Source organism: Rhinatrema bivittatum, chromosome 7 (assembly GCF_901001135.1).
Source record: "Rhinatrema bivittatum chromosome 7, aRhiBiv1.1, whole genome shotgun sequence".
NCBI classification, from domain to species: domain Eukaryota; kingdom Metazoa; phylum Chordata; class Amphibia; order Gymnophiona; family Rhinatrematidae; genus Rhinatrema; species Rhinatrema bivittatum.
This window is the reverse complement of record NC_042621.1, coordinates 155,158,645-155,183,656: the sequence shown is the minus strand read 5'-3', so window position 1 is coordinate 155,183,656 and position 25,012 is coordinate 155,158,645. Positions and strand designations below refer to the sequence as shown.

At 42.4% G+C, this 25,012-nt stretch overlaps 1 protein-coding gene across 1 annotated transcript in view; it reads left to right on the top strand.

The window, feature by feature from the left end:
* CDHR1 (cadherin related family member 1) overlaps positions 1-25,012 on the top strand; it is a 177,030-nt gene that overhangs the window by 141,531 nt on the left and 10,487 nt on the right. Inside the window, exon 16 of the mRNA XM_029610651.1 lies at positions 17,641-17,869. Coding sequence (XP_029466511.1) covers positions 17,641-17,869 — 229 coding nt within the window. The remainder of the gene's footprint in view (positions 1-17,640; positions 17,870-25,012) is intronic.

The following is a 25,012-nucleotide window of genomic DNA, read 5'->3' as shown; positions in this document are numbered from 1 at the left end:
GCAGTACATTGTGCAAAGCAGAGACTTTAGTGTTTTTTTTTTTTATTATTTTAACCTGATCCTCCAATAAAAGTTATGGCATTATGATAGCAACTCCTAAATCTAAAGACATGGTTGCATAATTCAGAAAGGCTTTATAATATATAAAAGATGTTCACAGCATTGGTCCTCAAGGGCTACAAGTCTAGTTTTCCAGGTAACCAAGCTATGCAAATGTATTCAGATATGCCCAATGAATATTCAGTATGGCTATCTTGAAAATAAGGTCTTTTTGTAGCCCTCATAGACCAGGGTTATGTACTTTCGGCCTATTCGATGATAGAATGAGTCTCAAAGAACATACATGCACCCAAAGGCAGAGGTATACAACCTTGGACCTCAAGAATGGCAAACAGTTCAAGATTTTCATAATGAGTATTCATCGGGCACATCCACATATGCACTGTGTTTTCTAGAGATATGTATCGTGTGATCGATCGTCTTAACGATTGATTTCGGCTGGGGGGAGGAGGGAATCGAATTGTCGCGGTTTTGTTTCTGTAAATATCATGTAAATCGTAAATCGGGGAGGGCGGGAAAACCGGCACACTAAAACATCCCTAAAACCCACCCAGACCCTTTAAAATAAATCCCCCCCCTCCCGAACCCCCCCCCCCCCCCAATGTCTTAAATTACCTGGGGTCCAGTGGGGGTGTCCCGTTGTGATCTTCCACTCTCGGGCCACGGGTGCATTGATAGAAAAATGGCGCCGGCGCTACCTTTGCCCTGTCATATGACAGGGCAAAGGTAGCGCCGGCGCCATTTTGGCTCCTATCCCCCGACGTCACGAGCGTAGGAGATCGCTCCCGGACCCCCGCTGGACCCCCAGGAACTTTTGGCCAGCTTGGGGGGCCTCCTGACCCCCACAAGACTTGCCAAAAGTCCAGCGGGGGTCCGGGAATGACCTCCTGCACGCAAATCGTGTTGCCGTACGGCCGGCGCCATTTTGCCGTACGGCCATATGGCCGGTGCCATTTTGCACCGGCCCAGTCTCCAAGAAATCCAGAGCCACTTTCTTAGTTCTTCAAACGTGCATTGAAGTACCTAGTGCAACAAATCCTGCCTTTCCCCTTGCCATATATAGATAATACCTCAGAAAATGCCACCATTTTGGACAGCTGCCTCTCTAATTTCTTGAACTCTTCTTGTACTTTCCAAACTTGCTTCTAGATTTATCAAAATGCTATAAAAATAGTAGAAATAGCGCCTGCAATAAAAAAAAAATGGGCACGGTTAGGCTAGTTTCCTATCTTCTGCATCATATAGGCGATATCCACAAAGTACGATATGGTATCACAGTACACGTCATTTTACACAGCACTGTTGCGCTGGAGGTGGACCCTTGGCCTTGTGCAGGATTAGTACGGCCCTCCGGTCAGACCCGGAGAGTGCCTGCCACCAGGAGGCGGAGCACAGGAGGAGACAGAGGCTAGATGGAGCTTCGCCAATAGCAACCCAGGGTTCCCTCAGGTTGAGCCCTTGGTTACCTGGGCCACCTGGTCTTAGGTGGACCTCGCAGGGTCTCCTAGAGAGAAAGTTCAAAGGAGTGACCACCATGAACAAGGGTGCGCGGTCGGTGTCCAAACAGGGAAGTCCAGAGGTCGCAGGAGGCCAGAAGAGAGTGTCCGAGTGTATAGCGAGGATCAAGGCCAGAGTATCAGTTCAGAATGGTCAGCCAAAGCAGGGTCGGTAACAGTGATCAATCCAGGTGTAGTCAGGTCAGGCAGAGGTCAATTTCCAGGTGGCGATCAAGAGTAGTCAAAAACCAGGATTTATTATTCTGTGGCCAAAAGATTTGTGTCTTTCCGGATGTTTCAAAGCCCACGCAAGTGCGCAGGAAACAGATTCTTGCCTTAAAAAGCATAACTTTGGAGTTGGGAGCAACTTTTTATTTAAAGTTCCCCTGTCGATATTTTGTTAATTATCAAGGCAAAAAGTTTATTTTTAGTTTACCACCCCACCTAGAAAGTTTTTTGAGGGACAAAGAATTAGAAAAGTCGAGTCAGGCTCAAACAACGGAAGAAGGTCCGTAAGAAAAATATATTACCCCCTTTCTTCTAAAATTATTTTGTGTTATGAGGTATTGTTACCACTTAATTGGATCCCATTTATTGCATAAAATGTGTTAATCAATCATAGATTTGCTTCTTAAAGTATTATATATATTAATTTCTTATGGTTTGTGCACAATTTTATTGCTTCATTTATGTTTAAAAATGTATTTCATTTGTTATGAAATTGAAAACTAATAAAGTATAAATTGAAAAAAAAAAAAAAAGAGTAGTCAGGTCAGGCAGAGGTCAAGTTCCAGGTGGCGATCAAGAATAGTCAGATACAGGCAAAGGTCAAGTTCCAGGCAGCGATCAAGAGTTGTCAGAGAATAGGCAAAGGTCAGTGCTGTGAGATCAGTCCAAAGGGTACTACCAGGAATGGAGAGACGAAGACACTGGAACAGGAGACATAGGAGATACTGGAACAGGAGACACAGGAGACGCAGGAACAGGAGACACTGGAGCACAGGAAGGCAAACTAGAGACTCCAGAGTGTACGACCCGATTGCCAAGGCACTATTCAGGGGACCGGGCCTGGCCTTTTAAGCAAGGGAGTTGTGATGTCATCGAAGGGCACCTGGTTGGAGTTTCCCGTGCTGGTGCCTTTAAGTACGACGACGTCGGCCGCGCGTGTGCCTAGGGGCAAGGCCGAGGATCAGGAGGATGCGGAGCCCCTGCGGGAGCTCCGCTATGAGGAGATGGTGAACGGGGGAGCCAGGGATGCCGCAAACGTGCTGCAGCGGCAGAGGGAGTGAGCCCGGAGCACATTGATTTATGCATAGTGCGCTATTTGGTTTATGTATATGCCTCTTTGGGGTGGGAGGGAGAGAGAGGCTGAGTCTAGCTAGAGACTCCATTGTACAAATCAACTCCTCTTGTTGTACCTTTCATCGATTTCAATTTTGCAGTTAATTCCTCTGACTGTGTATGTAATAGGGATTTGCATTCGTTTGCAATGAAATAGGAAATAGAGACAAAATAATAAGAAAACCCACAAAATTTCATATGGTTTTCTTATTGTTTTTTGGGGGGAAGCAAAGGTACATTAAAAAAAAAACCCAAACCCACCCCAACCCTCCAAATTGAATTAATTGCAACCCCACCACCTTCCTGACCCCCCAAGACTTGCCCAAATGCCCCCCAAGACTAACCAAAAGCCCCTGGTGGTCCAGCGGGGTCCCGGGAGTGATCTCCCCTCTTGGACTGTCGGCTGTCACTAATCAAAATGGCGCCAATGGCCCTTTGCCCTTACCATGTGACGGCTATCGGTGCCATTGGTCGGCCCCTGTCACATGGTAGGAGCAATGGATGACCCATGCCAATTTTTAAGATGGTGTTGGCCATCCATTGGTCTTACCATGTGACAGAGGCTGGCCAATGACACCGATAGCCTGTCACATGGTAAGGGCAAAGGGCCATTGTCACCATTTTGATTACTGGCAGCCAACAGTTCGAGATTCGAAGGTCGTTCCCGGGACCTCCGCTGGACACCATGGAATTTATGCAAGTTTTAGGGGAGTCAGGAGGGTGGGGGGGTTGCAATTAATTAAATTTGAAGGGTTGGGGTGGGTTTGGGTTTGGTTTTTTTTACAACCGCGTTCTAATTAATTAAATTGGAAGGGTCGGGGTGGGTTTCGGATATCGTTTCAGGGGCAGCTGAATTAAAATCGGCCCGAACCGCGGGAAAACAAAATTTCCCATGGCAGGCCGCTAACGAAGGCCGAACCAAATGGTTCGGCCAAATCACATCTCTAGTATGTAACACCACCACCCAAACCCACCTTGAGTTAAATGTGCTCATCTATGGTGCTAGATATATAGAGAGTCCTATTCTCCTCTCTCTCATTTCTTCACTGCAGTACTGAGAATGTGCTTTCTGTATCAGCAAACCAAGGATCCCAGTAGATATTTAAAGCAGATAGTCAAAGACCAACTAAGTGGGTAACATAAGCAGCTAATTTTAGCCAGTTATTTTTAGGTAAATATTCAGCTGAACCTAATATTTGACTGGGTCTTCAGCTGAATATTCTCCTAAATCTAGCCAGTCAAAACGTCATGGATAGATCTATAAACTTAGGGTCTGATTTACTAAGGCTTTTCTCCTATTCTGTGTCTATGGGAAAAATGCAGACTGGTTAGCTCTGAAAATCAATGCTAGCCATTAAGGTAAAAAAAAGAAAAACACCAAAACATAAAGCTTGAATCCCTCCTCCATACAGTAAACAAAAAGTGCTGGTATCTAGAGCTCCCTCCCACACATTCCCTTCATAGTTTACAAAAACGTAATTGCTGACATCCCAATCCCCCATCCCAATTCCCTTCATCTTTTAAAAAATGAGTTCTGGAATCTCTGGACACCCCCAATCCCCTTACTGCATTTACAAAAAAAACCATAAATACCATCCTTTCGCTCTCCCAAAACCCACCGCCATCCCTCATAACCCCCTTCCTCCAGAACTGCCAAAAATCTCCTGAAGGAAAGTGGGGGGGAGGACATATTTATTTATTTATTTGCACTTTTTCTAGCCCAACATTTGTTGGGAACTTCATATCGGTTTACAGGTAACAAGAAATATAGCAAAATAGCTTTACAAATAACTGTGTTTCAACATATCAACAGCAAGAAGGGGGTAGATTAAGGGAGGAGAACTGCATAACTAATAGGTGAAAAATCGGTGATAAAGGAACAGTAGATATATACAGGATTGTACAATATAGTAGCAGAGAACATATTTACAGCATAGTACTTCCTCCTCCTTTGCAACAAGCTGCAAAGTTTTGAAAATCGTCCCCTAAGTGCAAACGCAAAGTAGGAAATTGATGGTAGGGGTGGAGGTTGGTTTATTTGTCCCCGTCAACCAAGAAGGCATTCCACTGCTCCTGGTTTAAACCATTGAATATTCAATGTTGGGGGGGGGGGACTCATGAGCTGTTGTCAGAGATAGTTTCATAGAGAAGTCAGAAAGCAATAATATGACAAGAACCCTTTGAATCAAACTCGCTGGACTGCTGAACCACAAGAGCAATTAATCAGGTAGGGAGAGCAACATTCAGGACCATTTATGTGGGCAAAGCAGTGCTGTTGATGCATACATGGCTCCTCCGGAAATTTCCCACCCGGTGTGAACAGAAAATAATACACATACATGCGATATACGCATAAACTTAATTGCACACTGGCGGCGACATTACAGGGCTGGAGTCGGGGCAGGGATAGAAGTAGATATTTACAAGCATGCTTTTTGCTTTCAAAACACAAATTCCGATGGAAAAAGTGCCCACATATCTATCAGGTGCAAGTCGATGGCGGGTAGGTTTTCCAATTCAGTTTTCAAAGGGAAATGTTTCCATTTGAAAATGGATGAAAAGTTTATGGGTAAGAAGTGTCCAGAAACATTACCCTTCCTTGCACAATCTTAAAATTACCCCCTTAAGGATACTGAAAGATATAGAAACAGTCTTGTAGCGAGAATCAGCAGTCATGCTTTATTCTAAAGACTCATACTCAATGCTTTAGCAGGCTGTTAATTGGATAAAGGAGAAAGAAGAAAATAAAGAAGGACAAAAGGTCATTAGATGCAGTCAGATTAATTACACACAAATGTGACTGCTTAATCTAAGAAAGGTAAAAATGTTTAAAAATCAGCAAAAAATAATGACAGGTACAAGTTTATTCAGGTTTTCACACACCTAAAATGTGTGAAAACTAAATAAAGAAATTATCTTTTTTACAGGAAGTCAGTTGTTGGGCAAATTTTCTTAAATTATGATTTTCATGAACTGCTGAAGTTGAAACTACATCTCATGATAGTATGAGCAGTGAATAAAATATTAAGGCAGGAAATCACCCATCTGTTACTAAGCATTAGAGAATGGACATTATTTTCACAGATGGAAAGGTGTTTAGGGTAGCAGAAACACAATTTCTCAGAGTGCGGTCCTTCATTTTGTGTTGTCAAGGCAGGATAACATATCCCAGAAAGTTAAGGATTGGAAAACAAAAATATATGAAGCCCCTATTCCACTGGCTAGTCTGAAAAAGGGGAACACTTGGAGTGCTGGAGCCAAAGTTGTGACCCATGCTCCAGGGTATTTTTCCTGATGGGGGACGAGACCTCAAGGCCCTTAGGATTTGTTCTGACACCTTCTTAGCTTCCAGTAAGAACAGCACACTACCTCACAGTCTGGTGTTGATAATAAATCCTTTACTGGAGTACTGGATGTAGATACATTCATTCAGCATAGTGCACACTGAAGAATAGTGCAATTCATATAGAAAAGCATAGAATAGTAAACAGTCTACACTTTCATAGTCAATAAAATCTTCACATACTAGAAGGTGAATTTTAAAAGCCCGATGCATGCATTAATTAGGGGATGTGTGAATATGTTGGGCTCGCACGTGCCGAGCGGATTTTTAAAGCTGCCCGGATAGTAGGGGTGTGCATTCGTTTTGAACGCATATGTAAAACGCAACTTATATTTTTAAAAGAGAAAAAAAAGGTTTGAGGAGAAACGCATCGCGAGTTCCAACGTATTCAACATAGCTATGTTGAATACGTTGAACCTAAATAAACACTTAAACCCCCAACCCTCCTGACCCCCCAAGACTTACCAAAACTCCCTGGTGGTCCAGCGGGGAGTCAGGAAGCCATCCCTGTATTCCTTTGCGAGGAGCACGTGACGTCTGCGTCATGTCGAGTGATGCCGACGTCACGTGCGCCTCCGCGCCTCCGCTCCCGGACCCCCGTTGGACCCAACCGGAACTTTTGGCCAGCTTGGGGGGGGTCAGGAGGCCCCCCCAAGCTGGCCAAAAGTTCCGGTTGGGTCCGGGAGCGGAGGCGCGGAGGAGCACGTGACTTCGACGTCACGTGCTCCTCCACGCCTCCGTTCCCGGACCCCCGTTGGACCCAACCGGAACTTTTGGCCAGCTTGGGGGGGGGGTCAGGAGGCCCTCCCAAGCTGGCCAAAAGTTCCGGTTGGGTCCAACGGGGGTCCTGGAGCGACCTCCTGCCACGTGACCTACCTGTCACGTGGTAGGAGTACAAGATGGCGCTGATGACCATGTGACAGGGGCTGACCAATGGCATGGCAGCCCCTGTGACACAGGCTATCGGCGCCATGAGGAAATCGCAGATGAGTGCAGGGATGGCTTCCTAACTCCCCGCTGGACCACCAGGGAGTTTTGGTAAGTCTTGGGGGGGGGATTAAGGAGGGTGAGGGGTTTAAGTTTTTATTTAGGGAACCGGTGAACGTATGGACAGACCCTCAACTTATGGAATTCTCCATATTTCCATATTGAACGAAATCGACCCTCAACTTCAACTTATCAACGAAATCTTTTTGTCTGCACATCCCTACCGGATAGCGCATAAATACCTCAGTGTACACATCTCAGAAGTTTTCAAAAAGGGACGGACCATGGACATGGTCTGGGTGGGGTATGAGTGTCTTGGGGCGTGAACCTGAGATGTGTATGTAAATATGTGATCTGGTGTGCGCCAAAACCCCTTGCCACGTAATTTTACTTCTGCCATGGATGCCGTGTAAGTTATAAAATAAAGATAAATAGGCAGATCTGAATGGTTTTAAGGGTTGGGATAACTGGGGGAAATTTAAGGCTATTAAACCGTGGGGGGGGGGGGTGTTTCAAGACCTATTTCTTAACTGAGTGAACTGGAGACGAACTGGTAAAACTGTAAATGGCGTCAGCGCATGCTCTTTATAAAATGCCAAGATTTATGCAGTAGATGTGGCATTTACGCACAATTGCATTCACCCACTTAAAATCTGGCACACACGTGCATGTGGCCAGGCTATTTTATAACTTGCATGCAAGTTAAAAAATGGCCGTGTCCCTGGGCACGGGACGATGAATGCGCACACATGTGCACCCACCCTCCAGTTTGAAAGTTACTGGCCTGGCCCTGATTTTTCTTTACCAACCACTCTTGAGCAAGTAGGTGCTCTTTGGAGAAGGACCCTCCCTGGGTTTTCCCTTTATTGGTATCTGCTGTTTGGCATGCAGATCTCTGTAGTCCTAACCGGGAATGCTTTCCGTGCACAGATACAGTGGAACTCTTGCTGATACATGGTTGAGCCGCAACTCAGAAGTAGATACTCCTAGTCTGGAAGTCCTTATTCTTATTCCAACCAGAATTCCACTTTCAAATACTCAAGACAAATCTTTGATAAACTTCAAGGGACTACTCTTTCACCGCTCTTCACTTCTTGATTTTCTCATTCTCAGGATTTTCCTTGGATCATAATAAAACTCCTTCCTCCTGGAAAGCTTGAGGGTTCCGACCTTTAATTTCATTTACCTTTCCAGGAAAGAACATGAGCTAAAGTGAGCTCATGAGTTTTTTGAAAGCACACTCCCTGCAAAACACTTCCTACTAGGCAGTCTTGAATTTGTTGGCATAGTAGGCCTGTGCCTAGGATAGCAGATATCTGGGGGTGGGGGAGGGTGTAGGAGTCAGAGCAAAAAAATGTCCTGCCTCTTAGCAGCAAAAATAAATAAATAAATACATAAACAAACAAACAAATAAGCATCAGCCACCATCTGCCCCTGGTTCAATCTTGCAGCAGGGCCAGAAAAAACTGCCAGAGCTACCACCATCCTCTCTGCCACTTCCAGGGATATCCTTTTGGAAAGGGGGTGAACCAGAATGACAGCCCTCATGCCACTGTGGTAGCTCCACCTGATGTGGAACTCTTCCTGATGTGCCCTAGGTTCAAATGAAAATGTATTATTGTTGGCACCTTCACCTCTGAGTCAGCCTGAGAAGGGCCAAAGCATCACTGCTGCTGTTCTCTGCAGCCCACTGGAGTCAATAAGTGAGAGGTAGAATCACAGAGGAGAGCAAGGCCACCAATCAAGCCTTCTAAGCTGACTCTTGTTGCTGTGGGCTCATCTTCCTCCTCTACCAGTCAAACCAGGGTTTAATTTGTAGACAAAAAGGAAGTGGAACTGTGCATTGGGAAGATGTGTGGTTGGATGTGACCTATGAGGGGTGGTACCAGGGTTGGATGGGACCAGGACCAGATGTGACTTCCTTCTATCACAAACACAGGTGCACACTCTCTCATGGTGTTTAATTTGTAGGTAACAAGGAAGTTGACATGCACATAGCTTTTCTGAAAATATAACATATAACATAGTCTGGGTAAAACAAGTAAGCATGGGTGTAGCTTGCTTATTGCGGCGGTTACTACCCCTACTACCCCTAACTAATCAAGCTTGATATTTCACGTGGATGCAGCTCCATCACTGCTCTCTACATTAATGGTGGGGGTGGAAGGAAAATAGAACCAAAGAGCTAAGAGAAACAGATAAGTATGAGAAAAAAAATGTGTGAAGCTTGCTGGGCAGACTGGATGGGCCGTTTGGTCTTCTTCTGCTGTCATTTCTATATATTTTTATTTGTTTTAGTTAAGAATGTCACCAATAGTACAAATATAAATTTTCAGCACTTCGTTCATACTCTGATCAATCAATAGAAGTTCCCTCATCTAATGCATCCATACTTTCAATAACACAGGCCCAAACCAACAGTGCTCCATGGGACCAAATCCTTCTAGTACCGTTGTTCCTTCTGACTAGAAAGAGTGTCGACAGGGAGTCTCTCCAGTAATTTTAGATAAACTTTCCAGCCAAATTAGCATGAATCTTGTAACATGCAAAGACTTGAGCCATGAGCATCTTTGACAGGAAGTAATGGTGAATTTTGCAAAGACAAATGAGTTAGTGCTTGGAGGTTAATTGTAGTGGATATCGTAAAACGGTGAAGCTGAGCTTGGAGAACGAAGACTGCGTTTGCAGCAGAATTAAGCAGAGACTGCCTCGGTGTTTGAAAAAGCGAGATTTGAAGAAATAAAATAACGCAGGTGTTGAAGATCATCCTGAGGATTGAATAGAGCAGTTGTGTCCACAATTAAAGTGGCTTTGGCGTCCAAGTGAGACCAATGATTTGTCTATACATCACAACGAAATGAGTGAAGAAGTGTTTCCTGTTCAATGACGAGAGTCATCTATTGAGTATATTGGACTGAAAATTCCCTTGAAGAAGCCGTCAGGTGAAACAAGGGCCATGTTGGGATTTATTAAGATTGGTATTGGGATTTATTAAAATTTGGGATTTATAAAAATTCAACAGATTAAATGCATTGGGGGTCTAAAAAAATTCAATATAGAGTTTATTGTTGTTTAACATGAGACTAGTATCAGGAATCTAGATAGCTCATTGCGTATTTACCACATAAGGAGTATGTAAGATAAAATAATTATATGAACAAGATTAGCCTAATGAATTTGTCTAACACTGTGAAATTAGAAAAATCAAAAACAGAGTTTAGTTTCATTATGGTTTATTGAATCTGATTTTGGAACTAGTTTTTATGAGTGAGTTAGTATGATTGAGTATGTATGGGTATGAATGATATAACGTTTTTTTAATTGAGATATTTAAAATATGTTGAGAGTATTTTGATAACCGCACAATTAATGGATGTTAAAGGCAATTTGTATTGTATGTATGAACTATTTGAAGAATAATAAAAATTGTTTGTGATATAGAGACAGTATAAAAATATTTATATGTGCTTATATCCGACTCTGGAAGGAGTGTTGGTTTTTTTTTGGTGTATATATATATATTTTTTTTTTTTATTTTTTTTTTTTGCTTAAACACACAGCAATTTAATGCAGCAATATCAATAGCTAGAAAAATATACAGATAAGGCTAGCTCTATACAAAAAACAGAAAAATATAACAAGCCCTCTGAAATAAGAATAAATGAAACTTATTCCTTAGCTCTCCCCAAGAATTTGTATTTATAGCTGTCTCCTTCAAGTTGAAAGCAGACTGAGCAATGCAGTGGATTCATCAAGAAATATGGAGAATTTGGAGTTGGAGTCAATGATATTACAAATTAAATTCATTTTCATCATTTTGGATGAGTGAAGAACAATATTTGAACATGGACATTGGAATGAAGAATATGACCCATATCCACACTATTTACCGCTTGAACATCAATTTCACTTTCAAAATCAAAGAAAGTCTGATTTTTAGTGATGTTCAATGCTATTCTAATTATTTTAGCAGTAATTTCCTTACTACGAACTTATGCCTTAAACACTTCTGGCAGTTTCTTCTTTTGAGATTCAACTATGTTTATTCTGCTGATTTATGTGAAAAGCTTTCCTTGTGATCAAATATTTTTCTGCAATGAAGTATGTTGTTTTGATCTAGACTCTCTATATGGTCCAACTTCATAACGGGCCCATTCAGTTGAAGCTTTTAGACCCTGTGAGGTCAATATCGAAAGCTACTGTATCCAGGTATGTAACTTAGCCGGATATAACTTATCCGGCTAAGGGGGTCATTTTTCAAAACGCGGTAAGGTGTTTTCGCATGCGTTAAGGGCTTATCACATGCGAAAAGCCCCGTTTTCACATGCGATAGGCCTTTAACACATGCGAAAACATGTTTACCGCATGCAATCGCACCATATCATATGGTGCGATGCAAATTCCAAAAATGGGAGGAGAGTGGGCTGGGTTAGGCTCTCTGTGAAGAGTATTGCACAGCCATAATGCATATTTTTAACTACACCTTTTTCAAATGTGTTAGGCAGTGTGATAGTGGCTGTGACCATGCAGAAAGGGTTTATCACCATTTGTGATGTGTCCTGTAAGGCTTATTTCAGAGGATTTGAAGGAGAGAGAGAGAGAGCGCGAGAGAGAGAGAGCCTGGCCATAATAGCATGTCCCATAGATAGGTATTTGTATCCCTAGGATAGGCCCACCTAGTAACTCGAGGTGGGGATTAGGTAAGAGTGTAGGGGGTTAGGGGCCGCTTTCACATTCTACATGAGACGTACGAACAGAACAGTGGTCTCTTGTAAAGATTTGCTGGCCTTCGGAGTGAGGAAACTCACTCAAAGATGAGATTTGGGCAAGGGTCTCTCAACCTAGCTTGATGTTACCCAGGTAGAGAGTCCATCAAGCTAGGTTGAGAGACTTTTGTGAGGCTGCCCAACATGTGGGTAAATCTGCATTCACACTCACTTCTGATGTTAAATTTTGAGGGCACCCAGAGCTATTAACATCATACAGTCTTGGGTAGATTTTAAAAGGTGCGCGCGGGAATAGATTTGTTCACGCAACCTGGTGCGAACAAATCTACTCCTGGTTTTATAACATGTGCGCGCTGCCACGCACGTTATAAAATGCAGGGTCGGCACGCGCAAGGCTGTGCAAAATCGGCAGCCTGCGCACGCCAAGCCGCGCAGCCATACTCCATTCCCTCTGAGACCGCTCCGAAATCGGAGCGGCCTCGGAGAAAAAAACTTTCCTTCTGACCCCCCCACCTTCCCCTCCCTTCCCCTATCTAACCCAACCCCAGCCCTAACTAATTCCCCCACCTTTATTTTACAAGTTACCCCTACTCGAGGCAGGCGTAACTTGCGCAGGCCGGCCAGCTGCTGGCGTGCCATGTTCCGGTCCGGGGGCTGGTCTGGAGCCCGCGGCCCCACCCCCGGAACGTCCCCCCGATGATGTGATGGCATGACACGCCCCCCCAGGAAAGCCCTGGGACTTCTGCACGTCCTGGGGCTTGCGTGCACCGCCGAGCCTATGCAACGTAGGCTCGGCAGGGGGTGGAAGGGGCAGCTTTTCGGGGGTTACACACGTATCTTACGTGCGTAACCCTTTCAAAATCTGCCCCACTGTTTGTAAAACTGCAGTCTTCACTGAATATTTTGAAAATGTCTTTGTTTTCACATTCTAAAACATTATCTATTTTTGGGGGAGGGGGGGTATGAAACCATTATCTTCTTTGCAAAAGTAACTGGTCCATTTTTTTAAACTCATTATATAACATAAATAAATAAATACCAGACAACGAAGTAACACTTCACTTTGAGTTTCTGATTCATATGCATGTGATGCTTTGAATGCTCAACTAAAGTCATATGCTTGACCAACTAATCTAATGCATATAGTGCTGCTTCTGTAAACATGTACAGGAATGCCATTCTGGACTGAACTAGAATTTCTTTCCAAAAATTAAACTAGGATATACTAGTGCTCACTACTTGTAACTAGTGATGTGAATCGTTTTTATAACAAATTGAAATATTGTATGCTATTTCTTAATTCATTATGTGAAACAAACTTTTTCCCCCAAATTTTCATGAAAATCGTTTTTCGGGTTAGTGCGCGCTACCTCCCGTTAGCATGCACTAACAAAAACCCATTTATTTTTCTTAGTCGCGGGAAAATGAGATTTTCCTGCGGCCACATGAACCCAAAAGCTCAAACAATGGGGCACCCGATGCACATCTCTACTTGTAACACTGTCAAGTATTTTGCATACCCATGTCTCCATCTCAATTTATGAGAAATTTCTTCTTTGCACATAAAATAATTTCTTCAGTTTGCAAAAATAAATCCTAACACCTCCAGATCTTATCTCTGAACATATGTGAAAATGGCTGTCCAGCATTCTCCATCCAATTCACGATGCCAAACAAGCCATATTTTGTTGCCTTCAGAGCCTTCAACCAGGGTTCAAATCTCTTCAGTAGCCACTTATTCCATCTCCAGCATTTGGCTTGTTATGATGAATTTTCAACATGAATAAAGTAGTACACCTCTGAAAAATGCTAACAAGGGTTTGTGTCTTTATCACTTACTGGTCTGCAGTTACCTGGATCATCCCTAAAGACATCTTTCAAAACTGCAGTTATATTGAGTAGGCTCAGAGCTGTTAGGTACCTTCAGTTTTGTGCCCCTCTATCCTTCAACTTCTCCCCTGCATCCACAATTAACTTCCAAACATTAATACTATGCTTGTATATTATATTTTTATACACTAATACAGTGCTAACTAGTGATATTACTGGGTACCATCATCGCCGCTCTTCCTCTGCCTCAGGGAAGGGGAAGGGAGGCGGCTTGCTGGGAGCAGCTGCTGTGTTTTTTGCAGCTCCGAGTGTTAGTGGGATCCAATGCAGGTACAGCTGCCCGCTCCTCTGCCTCAGCGAAGGAGGGCAGAGGAAGGCTTCCAGGAGAAAAAAGAACACACCGCTACTAATGTCGGTGTACTTCTGGTGCAGCTATTCAAAGAACGCGCTGTGCTTTGCTCTGCCTCCTGAGTAGGTGGGACCAGAAGCAAGCCACTTCCAGTCTGGGGATGACTTCCATGCTGGAGCCTTCAAAAAAGTAGCAGAACGGCAATCCGGTCCAGCACAAATTAAGCCCTGGGTCAAACAGATGATCTGACTAAAACCACTTACTCCTATACATGAGTATTCACAATTTTTATCATATCCAGGGTAAATATTCAGATTAGCAGGGGTTTTTTTTTTCTTTGTTATAAGGCTGCTCAACCTTTACCATAGGCTAACGTGGAAATATACAGCAGTAGGTGTGGGAAAGGGAATATACAGTAGCTAACAGTGAATGATTGACATGATTCATCCTCCACCCCCCATTCCCAGGATGGCTCCCTTTCTCACTATCTATATAGGTATCTTTATGAGGCACTAGAGGGCATTTGACATTCTGGAGAAGCAGCAAGGATGCTGGCCTACTTTCTGGAGAGGTTTCTCCAATTTTTCACTTTTCCAGTGGGAAGACCACTTGCCTTTTTACAGAGTCAGAGTTCATTTTCCAGGTGTTTTCTACTGTTTTGTGGGAGAGGAATAGTTTTTCCTTTGATTTTCTTTCACAAAAGTAAGAAAGATCAACCCTCTGCAAATCTTCTGTCCAAGGATCTCTAGTGAGGTACTAAAAATTCACAGTGGTGAGCTGTATTCTATTTTTAGTGAAGACTCTGAAGGTGAAAATCTTTGAAGGGTGTCCATCTTAAGGAAAGGAGAATAGAATCATTTCCGAAGTTACCCAATGAAGCTGTGACTGCTACATCAGATCCTGCATTTATTTTGGGAAGGTCTTAGAGGCAAAAAGGAAGCTTACAAAGGACCCTCTAGGAGTTATGCTACTGCTCTATATTTTTTTTGTCTTGGACTGTGAACTGTAGATGTTGGAGAATTTGCAAGTCTGGAATGGACTATTTGTTTTTCTTCCTCTTTACTATTCTTCAGGATTCTTTTGATTTTGGAACAATACATTTTGTGTGAAGATTCATTTTTTAGTGATTGTTTAAGATTCCAGTCGGCCTTACAGACTGAGTTGTCCCTCACTGAAAGGATCTGGGACGATAGTCAGTTTTTCTCTACTCTGCAGTACTTAAAAGGTAGCCCCTTACCTAAACAGGGAGTGCTGTGGGAAAAGGAGGCTTGCCATGACATCACTAAACATTATAAATGCCGCAGAAAATGGCAGTCCATTTTATTGTGATCAGTAGGACATCATGTGGTTTTCCTCTAATTTTCTACAACCTTTCAGCAAGCTGTTCTGAAAATATATAAGATGGCATCAGGGTAAGCCACATAGGCATGAATGGCTCTAAAGGTCACATGATTAAAAGATATCAAGGAAGAAGGAGCTCAGTTACATCCAATTTATACTTTAGTTGATTCCAAGAACCTGCAACAATTACTGAGGAGTGCTAACTGCTAATAGAGCAGGAACAGAGCCTGACAGAATTCTGAATTGATTGTGAAGTGCCAGCACACCAAACGTCAAGGCATATTAAAGGAGGAATAAATACACTTAATGCTATAACTAAAAAAGACCAGTGGCTCATCAGATAACAGAAATAGTCAGGCAGTCAAGTGGCAAAGAAAGATTTTCTAGAACAGCTGCCTGAAAGGTTTTTACAAGGCTTGGAGCCGAACAAGGGGGCTCCAAGCTGTCCACAGCTCCAACTTCCAAGCATTAACTATGGCAGAAAAGCAGATTTGAAAGAAGTCAGTGCTGCTGTCATCATGGAGCTCCCCTGTCAGGCTCCAAGCTTTGCAAAATAACCAGCCATGAAAATCATTAGACTTTGTTGTAGGGTACAGAACATGTAAACAGTTAAGGTCCCTGGTGATTTTCTGCCAGGTCACCAGCCTGAAACCTTTTTGCTTCCTTTTCTCCACTGGGAAAAAGTAGAAGATGAAGGCTGTCACCAGACCCAACACAATACCTTTTTTATTTAGAAAATTACCCTTGTTTAAGGTTCAATGGCCCTAACTCAGAAAGGCCTAATTTAAGAAATAAACCAAAATCCCGCAGCATTGTTTAACATCTTTTGGTTTGTGCAGTTTTAATGCAAGTTTTTAACCTTGCCTCAAATGTATGCCCTGGCCAAAATTGTGCTATTTCACAATTAGCAGGCTAAATGATTGGCAGCATTTTTACAGATGTTTAGCTTTATTTTTGTATTGTTTGGTGGTGAAAAATTTAGGATTTTTATCCAAATGTTAAATTTGAAAAAAATGTATGTGGAAAAAAAAGACAAAGTATGTACACATTCAAAATACAGTTCTGCCAGGGTTAGCAGTATTTTAAAAATTTTGTCTGCTGGAGAAGCAAGATGGAGTCCTAGCAGTGGCCACGCAGAGGAGTGTTACAATTTCCGGAGGTGGACCCCTATTCTAAGGTAGAGTTGGTGCTACCCAAATGGACAGAGAACCCGTTAGGTCTTTACCGTCGGAGGGCAAGGCTCAGTGAGATGAGTGTTGAAAGAGGACTTCACCCTGGATGCTCGTGATCCCCCCAGGAGGAGCCTGTAGGGATCCGGCCGCTGGGACTTACGGAACTCCCTGAAGACTACTGAAGGTCTGGACGCAGGTGCCTCCTGCAGGTTGTGGATTCCAGATGGCTGGCGCCTCCAGCTGGTCGTAGGTAGTCCAAGAGTAGAGGTCGAAGGAGAATCCCAAGCCGGTCCAGGGGTTGAAGTCCAGAGAGCGGTCCAAAGCTAGAACAACACAGGAGAAGGGTCCAAAGCCAATCCAAGGTCAACGCCAAGAACTCACCACAGCCGGTCCGAAGGTCAGGAGCCAAAGAGTCAATCCAGCGAGGAAGGAGGAGCAGAAGCGGGGCGAAGAACCAAGCGGGTCCAGGAACCAGAAACCAGGCAACAGCCTCAATACCAAGGCAAGGTCTGAGGAGCAGACCTTGCCTTAAAATACCTGAACCTGAGGGAGGACCTTCAGAAGGGAGCCACGACACTTCCTGTCGTGGCCCCTTTAAATCCAATCTTCAGCCGCGTGCGCAGCTCTAAGGCAACCAAGAAGGGGTGGAGTCATTGCAGCTAGCAGGGCCCTGCAGCCGGCCAAGCAGCGGCCATGGCTGCGAGGAGAACACCGGCAGAGGCTCCCTGCCCCTGCAGGAGCCTCCAAAGCAACCTGACGCCAGTATATAGATAGAGCACTGGTATAATGTAACCTGGCTTGGTTTACAAAACTCCCTTCTATATAATATTGACTGAATTGATAAAAGTAAAGTATATGCGGTGAACGTTTTGTAAAATTTAGCTTTGTATTTTGGATGGTACCAAAGCATTGCACACATGCATCTTACTTCAGTGGTTCAATGTTCTGTCTTTCCCTACAAAATAGTCACTGACTGTTATGCCTATTTTTGCAGATTTCTAATCCACTCTACAACTGGAATTGTTTATACACAGCCGTGGGCCACATTAGATGCTGAAATCAACTCAAAATATAACTTTTATGTGAAGGCTGAAGATGCTGAGGGAAAATACAGCTTGGCTGAGGTGTTTGTCACCGTGTTAGATGTCAATGACCACTACCCAGAATTCAATGAGAACATCCAGGAAAAGACCATGATCATTGGGCTGCCAGTGAAAATAGAGGTCAGCTGATTCACAACAATTTATAAACATAGTCTATTGGATGAAGTTTTTAAATTTATAATTGCTGTCAATGTTAAATTGTTTCTGAAATTACAAAGTTAACATAAGTTTAGAAATTTTTACTCAGTGAAATTTTCAAAGCATTATGTGATATTGGAATAAATGGAGATACTGTAATAATGGTATTTAGCAGTGTACACAGTTCTGTACAAGTAAATTAAAATTATTACAATGTCCCTGTCCTAAAGAGCTTAGCGGTTAGAAATGAGCACAGGGAGTTACTTAGTTGCTTTTAGTGTCTCCAGATGCATAGGTAGAGATCAGATCTGCCATACTATACTGTCAGCCATTTAACCAGCACTGCATGGTAGAAACATAGAAACATGACAGCAGAAAAAGACCATATGGCCTATCTAGCCTGCCCATTTGTTGCCCATGTTTCTTTATCCTTGAGTATAATTTGATTTGATTTATACATTTCTATTCCACATACATCCAAAAGACACATTTTTGTTCAGAGTGCATTATACCAGTTTCAGTAAAGAAAAAAAACACCCAGTACAGTTCACATGACAAAAGCAATTCATCTTTCCACACCAAGCAGAACAAGAACAATCTAGACAGGTCAAAATATACAACAGGATGGCACAAACCCCCCCCCCCCCCCCCCATAAAAATACCAAAATAGTATATTTTAATTGATGCCAATGCCTAACAAATCAAACAGTATGTTAAAAGCAAACCAAAATTAAAACATACAGTAAGAACTTCTTCACTCTTCAAAGCCTGTCATATCAGATATTCAGGCCCAAAAGCCATATTTTACAATTAAATCTAGTCAGTTATCTACAACTCAAGCAATTAAATGCAGCACTGTCTATAAGCAAGAAATAAGCCAAAATCAATTTGTAAGATAAGAGAAACCAAAATTCTGGGAACTCGTAAATTCTTCTTGTGATACTAAGAAAGAAGAATAACTAAGATCAAACATAAAGGCATTTAAGCATTTTCTAAAATGCAGATAATCAAGTTTCCTGACTTAACTACAAATTATTGAGGATTGGAATCCTAGCCTCTATGTCTGCCCTAAGGCCCTCAGCTAAAAACAGTATAATACTATAGCAAATTTATACCTGACCTGGGGACATTTGCCATCTCAGATTGCCATTTTTCAACTTTTAATTCTAAAGAATTGTTCTAGAGTCATTGTCTGGCAGTAAGTCAGACAAACCGGCCCCAGCTAGTGGTGGAGATTGTAAGTAATCTACTAGGTGAAACAGAAATTTAATCAAACCAAAAAAAAAAAAAAAACACCAACAACACAAGTGAAGATGATAAATAACATATAAAGAAGGCATACTATGTAGATACAGTGAAACTTCTGTCATTGACCATTCAGAAATAAACTAGCCAACAATTTTAAGTATTGTGACACCAACGCACATGGATTGCATCATGGATAATACATGAGAGCAACTGATTTACATTCAAATCCAGATTGCTCTCAATATCATTGAGGTAAACTGCAGAATACTGGAGGAGCTCAGGCATAAAGAGAGGCATTTGTGGTCACAGAAGGTTCAATCAATCAATCAATCAATCAGAATCCAGAATCATGCTCCTCCACTGACAGGGTCACTTCTAAGTTGTTCGATCTTGCACCACTGTCAATATCTTACCCAAAGTAGTGCATCATTGACCTCAGTCCCCCAAGACATGTGAAGAGAGTATGGGGGTTATGAGGTCAATGATGAGGGTTTTCTGTGTGCAGAGGACAATAAAATATAAGAATAGAATGATGGGGCTCCATTGGAAGAATGTAGTATATGAGTTTATGATACACAAGTGAAGTTAAAGGAAACCAAATGTGTGGAGAAAGGAAGGGAGGTATGTAGAGGGGACAATAGCATAATTTAAAAATAAAAATTACTAATGGCAGCTATCTCAGGGTATTCATCCATTTTCTTGGCTAAGGAATTTGGCAAAGAAAAATAACCTTCAATTAAATGAACGAGATGTGGTTAAATACTTTCTGGCTTATTACATTGACATGTGAATGCATGACATTATTTTGCGTCTTTGAAAAATTACAATTTTTAAAAGAGTCTTACTTCCCCGCTGCTGGCTTCCTCATCCCATATATTATTATGCATTAGATTTTAAGTTGGTGTTCCATGTGTTTTCTGCTTTGGGCAAAGGTGGAAAGGTGGAAAACCAATATGCTATAGAAATAAATAAATTTTGTGTTGTGCTTGGAGGTGGACCCTTCTCCTGGAGCACATCTCCCTGGTAGGGACCAGGAAGCACCTGCCCCCAGGGCAGGGTCAACAAGGCAGGGATCAGACCAGGTCACAATGCAAACAGAGGTCATGATCCAGGCTGAGGTAAGTACCAGACAGACAGTCCCAGGGTACTACCTGGGGAGACAGGACAGACAGACACTGGACAAGGCAGCAAGCTAGTACACATGCAGTGCTGACCCAAAGCTGTGCTCGATGGTAATCCAGCAGGGCCATGGATCTCCAGCCACCATGGACTTGGAATACCGGACAGAACAACTCAGGAGACAGTCAACAGGAGCAAGGTCCAGGGCAAGCAACTGAACAGGACAGTAATGTTCCAGTTGGCATGGATATTCCTGGAATTCTTGAAGTGGGACCTTGAACCAAGGAGCTTGGAATCAAGTGTTCTTGGCTTCATAGATGTGGGGGCTTGAACTCACAACCTTAGGATCAAAGTTTCTTATTGACTCTACGGAAGAACCAAAGTCTCTTCACCTTAGCCATTATGCCACGGCAAGGAAGTACAGGCAGGGAATTTCTTATATTGAACATTCAATCAGGGCGCGCCACGGAGTTAGGACCCGCCCCATGCCCTACAAGAGGCCGGGCGGTCCGCGCATGCATGTAGGGGCGTGGCCAATGTCACTGGAGACGCTGAACTCCGGCGTGAGGCCTGGTGCGCAGTGGAAGGCCTGGTGACCACTGCCCTGGGATGTCGAGGCCTGGAGGAGCTCGCGGCTGCCACTGGGGAGGCCAACCCGTGACTTGCAGAGGAGCTAGCAAGGTGGGCAGGCCCGTGCGCAGGCAGGGTGCGAACGGGGCGCGTAACATTTTGCAAACTAGAAAAATGCTTAAATGCATACAGCACAATTAACTAGCAATAAAAATTTCCTTTTTCATTATTTTTCTCTGAATTCCCTTTCTCTGTTGCTTTCTATTCACTCTGAGGTATTCAGGGTGCTTTTGATCTGAGCTAATATTTGATTGATTCACTCATGGGACTGAATGTCTCAATTTACCCAAACTTCTTTTGGCTTCTTGTGGGCAAAAAGTGGGAAAAATCTGAATAGCAATGATCATACAAGCAGATTCAGGAGATACTCATAAAAAATATTTGTTAGGACCTACATAAATAAATTTGGAGAGTGCAGGAAGAGTTCCCACAATAGAGGCTCCATTAACAGGCTAACAGCTATCCTTCTGCCCATTGTCCACAAGCACCTACAGCCCCTCATATTATCTATACCTTTCTATTCAGTTCCAGAAACCTTCAGATCCAAATATATTCACTCCTGCTTATAGCTTGGAAAAATTGTTATTGCAGACACATAGATCACATTGCTTACTGTGGCAAATTTATAGTAAGATGCCCAATTGCAAAGGTCTGCATGTCCTTGAAAATCTGCATAGAGAAAGGCAATATTCAAACACAAAGTACTGTTTCTAGTTCTACATGTATCAAGTTTAAAAGGCAGATTATGTGGGCAAACATCTGTGCATACATTTTAGATGAAGTAAAGTTAGGCACAATGGAGGCATTCCATCTACAGCCATATCTTTTGAAAATGTAAGGTACACGTGTCTGCCCAATACAAAACCCTGGAGCATGCCCCTCCGGAATATCTCTGTTTTATGCAGATAGGTTTGTGCATGTTGTCAAAGTAGGCAAGTAATTATAGGCATCATAAAATCAACTTGCCTACTTAAGGCTTACTTATCTTACAGGTAACTCAGGGGCCTTTGTACGAAAGGGTGCTAGTAATTAATGACATGTCAGTTTTTGATACATGTTAATGCAAAGGTTACCTAATGCCCTTATTTATTTAAAGGCTTGTATACTGCTAATTAAAATTCCTAAGTGATTTACAAAAAAAATTCATAAAAACATAAATATTAAACAAAAAACACATTTACAATAAATAACACACCTATGTCATACTGACTGCCTTCATGGTCATAATTAATCCATATTCAGTGCTGGCTTTAGGTTCTTACACATGAGTACTCGTCATGAAATAATCTGCTCATTACTGGCTACACCTTAAGCAGGAAAGCCTTAGAAAACAAAAAGGTCCTTAGGAGTTTAAATTTTAACAAAGAGGATTCTTCTTTTAAACTTTGAGGGAGAGAATTCCTGAACAAAAAAAAGTCTGTGCCGAAACTCATCGAGACGGACAGTCCCAGATGAAGGAACATTCAGAAGCATTTGACTGGCGGATCTTAAGGTTCATGATGGAAATACAATTTTAAAGCCACATTAAAACTGGGAGGAACAGAAGCATTTAAACCTTTAAAAATGAACATTAATATCTTAAAAGAAATCCTCCATTTGATAGGGAGCAAATGCAGACTCTTTAGGACAGGTAAAATGGATTAAGCTAGTGGTGTCCCAGTAATCCAGCTTCGATATTCAATTTTTTTCCAGTTATAACATAATGCAGATTATGTACCAAAACCCTCCCCCACATTACTTAAAAAAGTTGATATAAATTATATAAATTGAATCAATTCTTGTTGACCATTAATCTGTTTGTTATCAGTTGCTTCCAAAATGTATTAAGTTGTTGTATCTGTAAACCGAGTGAAGGCAGCTAGCTAAACTTCGGTATAGAAAAGCATGTATGTAAATAAATAAATAATTAATTAATTAATTAATTATCCTTTCAGTCAAATTCTGAGCAAGCTGTAACGCCTTCAAAGATTATTGTGGGAGACAGAGAAACAAGGCATTACAATAATCTAAAGAGGAAATAGCAAGAGAATGAGTTACAGTTCTTAGATCTGACTCATTTAAAAACAGGTTATTGGCATTACTGTGTGGAAATGTAACATGCATTTTGCATGCATAGTAGTTATAAGGTCAATATTAAAAGTACCACTGAGTGGGTAACATAACCAGTTAACTTTGGCTGGTTACATTTAGGGAAATTTTTCAGCTGAACCTAGCCAGCAAGCTTTTCAGCTGAAAATGCATGGAAATCTAGCCAGTCAAATTCTGACTGGCTAGATTTAGTGCAGCTGGATTTCCCCAGGTAAACATAAGAACATAAGAACACAAGAAAATGCCATACTGGGTCAGACCAAGGGTCCATCAAGCCCAGCATCCTGTTTCCAACAGTGACCAATCCAGGCCATAAGAACCTGGCAAGTACCCAAAAACTAAGTCTATTCCATGTTACCGTTGCTAATGGCAGTGGCTATTCTCTAAGTGAACTTAATAGCAAGTAATAGACTTCTCCTCCAAGAACTTATCCAATCCTTTTTTAAACACAGCTATACTAACTGCACTAACCACATCCTCTGGCAACAAATTCCAGAGTTTAATTGTGCATTGAGTGAAAAAGAACTTTCTCTGATTAGTTTTAAATGTGCCCCATGCTAACTTCATGGAGTGCCCCCTAGTCTTTCTACTATCCGAAAGAGTAAATAACCAATTCACATCTATCCGTTCTAGACCTCTCACGATTTTAAACATCTCTATCATATCCCCCCTCAGCCGTCTCTTCTCCAAGCTGAAAAGTCCTAACCTCTTTAGTCTTTCCTCATAGGGGAGCTGTTCCATTCCCCTTATCATTTTGGTTGCCCTTCTCTGTACCTTCTCCATCGCAATTATATCTTTTTTGAGATGCGGCGACCAGAATTGTACACAGTATTCAAGGTGCGGTCTCACCATGGAGTGATACAGAGGCATTATGACATTTTCTGTTTTATTCACCATTCCCTTTCTAATAATTCCCAACATTCTGTTTGTAGCTGAAAATCAGTGCAAACAAGTTAAATAATGAAAAAAAAAAAAAGTCTAGCCGTGATCCTCTCTCCCCATCCTTCTTTCAGCCCAACATAACTCATTCCCTCCTGTCAAGAGCCTGAACCCCCTCCAACGCCCCCTTTCATCACAATTTAAAAAAAAAATGGGATCCTACCCCCTAAGCCCCTCCTAACTTGCCTCCAGACTCCCCCTTTCAGCTACATATCTAAAGAAAACCCAAGTGTTTTCCAAGAGTTCCTAGGTCACCTGGTCAAGCCTGGAGGAGAGGGCCCTACCTCCTCCCATCTAGAATGACTACTATGGGCCAGTAGAGATAGCACTTACTATTCAACCAAAATGAGAGGAGGTAAAGACCCTCTCTTTCTGCTGGCATGATTGGGGGACATTTGGGGGCTTTGGGTGAGGGAGGGGAAGGGAAGGGAGAACTATATTCCAAAATATTTTTTTAATGTCTAGTAGGGGAGGATTGGAAAAGGGTTTGGGCATGAGACAATTTTAAAAAAAGAATGGGGGCATTGTCAGAGGGTTGAGGTATGGGACCCAGAGTTTTTTTTAATAGGCATGGGAACATAAGAAATGCCTTGCTGGGTCAGACCAAGACGCATCAAGCCCAGCATCCCGTCTCCAACACGGCACAGTCTGGGCACAAGCACCTGTCACATCCCACAAGGTTCATCTATTTCTTATCACTTCCTCCCAGAGATAATGGCTTTCCCTGGTCTACCTGGCTAATATTGTGTTTTGGACTTTTGCTCCAGGGGCTTGTCCAAACCTCTTTTAAACCTTGACTACATCCTCTGGCAACAGATTTCACAGCTTGATCATGTGCCGAATAAAAAAGTGTTTTAAATCTGTTGGCTGTTACTTGCATGGAATGTCCCTTGTTTTAGTTTTATTAGAATGGATAAATAACCATTCTTTATTTATGTGTTAAACCTCACTCATGAGTTTATAAACATCTATGATCTCCGCTCTCAGCCATCTCTTTTTCAAGTTGAAGAGGCTTAACCTGTGCAGCCTCTCATCATAAGGGAGTCATTTTATTCCCTTTATCATTTTTTGTCACGTTCCTCTGCATCTTTTCTAGTTCTG